This window comes from Galleria mellonella, unplaced genomic scaffold (assembly GCF_026898425.1).
Source record: "Galleria mellonella isolate WM207_F2 unplaced genomic scaffold, CSIRO_AGI_GalMel_v1 utg1217, whole genome shotgun sequence".
Lineage (NCBI taxonomy): Eukaryota > Metazoa > Arthropoda > Insecta > Lepidoptera > Pyralidae > Galleria > Galleria mellonella.
The window spans coordinates 614,635-620,562 of NW_026441984.1; the positions used below are offsets into that span (position 1 = coordinate 614,635).

At 32.5% G+C, this 5,928-nt stretch overlaps 1 protein-coding gene across 1 annotated transcript; it reads right to left on the minus strand.

Moving 5' to 3' along the window:
* Positions 1 to 2,757: 2,757 nt before the first annotated feature.
* On the minus strand, positions 2,758 to 4,505 carry LOC128201798 (uncharacterized). Its single transcript, XM_052899801.1, has one exon. The coding sequence runs from the start codon at positions 4,502 to 4,504 to the stop codon at positions 2,849 to 2,851; it is 1,656 nt and encodes a 551-aa protein (XP_052755761.1). The 5' UTR covers position 4,505; the 3' UTR covers positions 2,758 to 2,848.
* Between the last annotated feature and the right edge of the window lie 1,423 nt (positions 4,506 to 5,928).

Consider the following 5,928-nt stretch of genomic DNA (forward strand, 5'->3'; position numbering starts at 1 on the left):
CAAAAAGACTAGTCTGCTACATGCCTCTGTTTTCTAACCATAGACATGATTTCAATCATATTGAAAACAACTTTTAATGGAATTTGTTTTTGTCAAAAGTTATAAATATCGTACTCATTAATTCAAGGAAACCACCAGAGGGAGACTGTACAAATGTTGATTGCTTGGTCACTTCTGTCCAATTCGCGTTTCTACCGTGAAGCAGTTGTGTTTCGGTTTAAAGGGTGGGATATGACAGTAAATTTACAGGGTATAGAGGAATAATATCAAAGTCTTCAGGAAAGGCAACGTATGAAGGGTATTATAGGCAAAACAGTATACTCTGTTATGTACATGGTACGGCTCATGTCTATAGGCGACGGTTACCACTTTCTATCAGGTGGGCCGTCAGCTTGTTTGCCATTCTAAGTTGCATAAAAAAAAAACACTTTTGATATTAATAAAAATTAATTAGAAATAATCGAATGAGTTTATTCACTATTCCAATTTTGTTTAATATTACTGAACTTTATTTTCTTACACCATTCGTAAGCTACAGTAATCGATTACTATCAAACATGCATAATGGCTTGTTTACCACTATATGTTTTTTTTTTTTTTTTTTATACCACTGAGGTGGCAAACAAGCATACGGCCCACCTGATGGTAAGCGGTTACCGTAGCCTATGAACGCCTGCAATACCAGAGGTATTACGCGCGCGTTGCCGACCCTGAAGAAACCTCTTTACCCCCCTTTTGAAGAAGAAAGAATATGTTAAGAATATGAACTATAGAAGTATCAAGATAAAAACTTTTTCTCACAAAATTGGTGTATTTATAATAATAATAACTTCATTTAAACTAAAAATGTGGGTACACGATTAACTTATCAGTGATTACTACACTAGGCTCACATGTCTGTTCCATAGTAATCGGTGAGTGGCTAAATAAATTGATACATATTTATTGCTATTTTCATATAATTATTTAATATAATAATTACAAAATTGCATTGAATGATTATTTCGTTTGGACACCACCTCCATTATTTTTTACAATATGTACTAGATGGCGCCACTCGTCAAATTAAATCATAGATCGATTAGGTCGATTCTGAGATGCCATTTCTTAAAAACTATCTTAAAATCTTAGGATTAAAATTTCAATTTGATATTACAGCGAAATCTGTATTATTTGAATCAATATAAGCTAATTTTCTGATAGATTTAAGTCAAAATTATTGTAATTTTATGTTTATTATGGTCCATAAAACAGTAATTTCGAAAATAGTCACCATATACTAGGACAATAAATTTTGTTGCTAGTAACACCATTTATAGTGTAAAAATAAATGTCTAAACTCCTTTCTTGACACTGCAATTTCCTGAATTCTCAGACCTTAATATCATGTGGTCTTGTACCTATACCAAACCACGATTGGGTCAGATTTTTGCATATTTCCTCCTAGATATCTAGATAGCGATATTTCAAATAGATGTTTACACAGCACCAAGCCACTCGATCATGTCTCACATCGATAAAGATACGCCTTCTGGCGTCCAATTTCCCGCCGCGGTCGGCTTCAAGCTATATTTCGCCTGCCACGTCCGGATTCAGATTATAATGTTTTTTTATATGGCAATATTTTCTAGCACTGAGAGGGATATGACACATATTGTTGTAAAACGGTAAGATTTATCGACATCTAGTGGTTATATTCTGTAAATAAAATATCAGGATAGTGTAGGGGATATGGGACTTTATGGGAATAATACATGCTGATATGAGTATTATAGATGTGAAAGTGAATTTGTTTCTTACATCTTAGTGAAGAAGTTTTTTTTTTTAATGGATGATAATGGAATGGTAATTTCGCCTGCGCTATCAGTATACGCTAGTGGAGCAAGGGATGACAAGTGAGAATGGTTAGTTAATCCCTCGTGATAATGAATGCAATTCAGCGCGATGTTTTCCAGGGGAGACCACGTGGGGATGAACTTGACAGGGTATATTGCTAGCAATAGGATTAGTAGTACGCATTGCTAGCAATCGCTTCCCCCCGCTTGAAGAAGTTAGGTATACACGTACTATATGGGACGGATAAGGATATATAGGCCATTAATTATTCCGGTCAATAAACATATCCCTGTGTATTATATTTTCTTAAAATACTCGTATTACAGTAGGTAATAGTGTTTTAGCATGTTGAAAACGATCACTGTTTGTTTCAAAATGTAATTAGTAGATAGTTTCTTTTGTTGTAACATATATATGAACCTAATATGTACACTGTGGTATGTGTGTTCCTGTATGTGTGCGTGGACGCGCTTGTGTGTGTGTGTGTGTGTGTGTGTGTGTGTGTGTGTTTGTATGAATATATATATTGTGTTTGTAGTATATAAATAAATAAAATAAAAAAATGTCAAAGTAACGATTTATCATCAGCCGTCAACTGACCACTGCTGAACATAGACCTCCACCTTTTTTGGAAGAATTTTGCCAGTTGTTGCTATGCTTGGTAGGCAGATTGGCAACCGCAGTTAGACTTTGGTGATATTTTAAGAAATACCCTGCTGCTTATCCTTCCACCATTAAGCTCCCTTAGCCGCATCTTACGGCACCCGTGGAAAAGGAAGGGGTGTTCCATTCTTTGCCGAGATCACGTCGTAAATTAACAATTAAAATTCATGAATTTCCATCACTATTTATATAATATTAAAACAATAAAACAACAAAATGTTAAGAACAGTTTTATTTGTCAATTTAATTGGTGTAAAAGTATCCAGATTTCCAAGTGTTCCAAAAATAGTGTCCATTATAATGCAAAGTGCTCGAATTAATTCTATCGAAGCAAATGTAAACAAAGGCATCACTGTTGAGGTGATACTTTTTTCGAAAAACATTCATAAACAAAAACTAAAATAGAGATGAAGTATCCGAGTAGCAATACAATAAATGGCTCTTTTATTTCAGACATATCCGTTGAGTCATATCCATCGTAATACTTTATTTTCGATTTCAGTCGAGCTTGGAATTCCATCGTCTGTATGTGATGAGATATAAGACCATTATCTGTCATCTTATGTATATGTCTATTCAATGAGGACAGAACAGTCGAACCGCGAGTAAAGTACATCACTCTATACACATATCTTGCTGGTTCACGCACTCTATAAAGGTGAAATCGGCCAAAATTATCAATCATCTCCCAAGATATTAAATTGTAATAGGTGTCTGAAATTGAGGTAAACATTAGTTTATTACTATTAATCAGTTTTTCCATACATTCAGATACGACGTCACAAAAATCCATATCGTTCGTCTGATCTTCAAACTTCCATTTCCATGATTTAAGTATAATGGGTTTAAATGTTTTGTAAACTTGCTCTATATCGTTAACTTGCTGTCTTCTTATAGGTCTTGTGCTAGCACTCAGTAAAAAAGCTTGAATTATATTGACCATAAGGAAAACAAATAACAATAAACTCAATATTACAATCCGAGCAACAAATCGAGTGTTCAATTTCTTAACAGAAATATTCGTCAGAAAGTATCCGTAAACTATGAGCACGTCTCGAACTATGTCTTTTCCTTTTTTAACAAAAACTAGTAATAATGAAGACATTATGCAAAATATTACAAACAAACAAATCAAGAGAACACCGATAATGGAACTAAACCGATGAATGATAGCTTCCCACTTCCCAAGATCAGGTGTTCGAGCAATAATAATGATATCATGGTCAACCATATATGGATAACTAAAATCTAGTACAGCCCTTCTCTCCATATTGTATGAGAATCCTCCGAACATTCCAACTGCATGATTATGGTTTTCAGAAAGAAACGCATTGGCATCACTGAAGTTTTTTATAAAATTTTCTATTCTTGAACTTCTACCAGTATTTCTTAATTCAATAGTCATATTATGCCTTTGTTCCCATAACTTTAAAATGTACTCATCTATTCCACTTATGCCTTTTCCTGGAGCGTAATTGAATGGCTCGTATTCGCGAGTAAATAACTTCACCTTACAATCACTTGGAAAGACTGATATTCTAAAAAGAAAATTGTTTATTTCGCCAAGTTTTGTACAATTTGAAACCAATTGGAGTGTTCTCACTTTAGGCCTATTACAATTGTCTTTCACTGGTAAAAACCCGTATAGAGAGAAATTGTTGACTTCCTTTGTTTTTGTAACAACAATTACATTAAAAATATTATTTAATACGAGTAGTCTAGAAGTTTCATTCATAAATCCAATCATATTATTAATAATAATTATAAATTTAGCTCTTGGATTCCAGTAAGTATCTTGCTTCAATTTATCGATTCCATTGTAAAGTTCATAATAGTTTTTGCTTCGTATCAGATATATTTGGTTAGAATAAGGTTGGTTTTCCCATAAAAATGATCTTATTACAACTCTGTATTTTTGTAAGTCATTAAGAGTTTTGCCAATCGCATCATTGGAATTTGCTAATGTAATATCTTTAAAGGAATACGCAGTTCCAATTTGATTCATTATATTTTTCACACAAATGCCCAAATAATCTTTATTGTTAGTTGGCAATTGAAAAATGGCATCACTTTTACACAGTAAAATATAAAATATAACATAATAGTTATAATTCCACATCATGATTATGTAATCTGTTTATATCAATTCACATGTACCTGTATTAAAAAATCGACTGTATTATATTTTATTTATAGAATTTCAATACGTAGTTAAACAATTAACACCTTTACAAACTGTATGTATACCTTTACAATGAACTAGGCACGACACAACACGTATAGTAATTATCTGCTCGATTCAATATTGCGTCTAATTTGTATTCCATTAATTCATACTTCAATTTCTAATAGAAAGAAATTTCAGTAATGGCATTCAAACATATAACTATTAATTCTTTTATATTCTGCATAATGTACATTAGAGTGACAATAAAATAATTAGATTTTATTCTAAATATTATAGAATACGTGTAAAAGGTGTCATTAAAATTTGATCGAAAATAATCAATCATGCCAGTGATTGATTTACATTAATATGAAAAAAAAAAACATTAAATAACTAATAAAGTTTACTTATTTATTTAGTTAAAAGATATTAGACTTTTTCGAGTTTCTTCAAGAGTAACTCTGGAACCTAAGACCCTAATAACGGAATGGCTCTAACCATGGTCAACATCCAGCAATAATAATGATAATTTCAGTTCATTTAACAGCTCTTAAGAGTAGAAATACAACTATTAATTTTATAATCCGTATGAAACTTAATAAGAATATAAATTCAATAAAATACAAGGGCTTTGTCGTGTTAGCCTCGGCACAGGACGCGGACTTGGCTAGCTTCCAATATATTATTCTAAATATATTATTATTTTACAGCTTAGTATTATCTTTTCTGTATTGAATTCAACTAGCTTACGATCACCATAATTGTCATCATCATCATCATTTCCTGCTCATCTAATATTTCGAGATACTGTTCCATAAAAGACTTACTTGATACGAGACATAACAGCTTATTCCTTAGGAATAGCAAAACATGAGGGTAATTATTTATATCAGTATGTTCTATGGCAGGGGTTCCTAAACTTTTAAGACAACGGAACGCTCCCCAAATACCCTATGTTATGGAACCCCATCTACATCTTCACTAATATTATAAAGAGGAAAGATTTGTATTTTTGTGTGTGTATATGTTTGTAATGAAGAAACTCAAAAACTACTTTGCCGATTTCCAAAATTCTTTCACCATTGGAAAGCTACATTCACACTGAGTAACATAGGCTATATTTATTGCTAGAAAAGATTAGGGATCCTTACTAAAACTTTAGTAACGTAACTCAAGGTGTAAAAAAATGCTATATCTTTCGTCGCGTGCGCTGCGGAAACTAATGGTGATAGAACAAAAGTATGTTCTACAATATTGAAGAA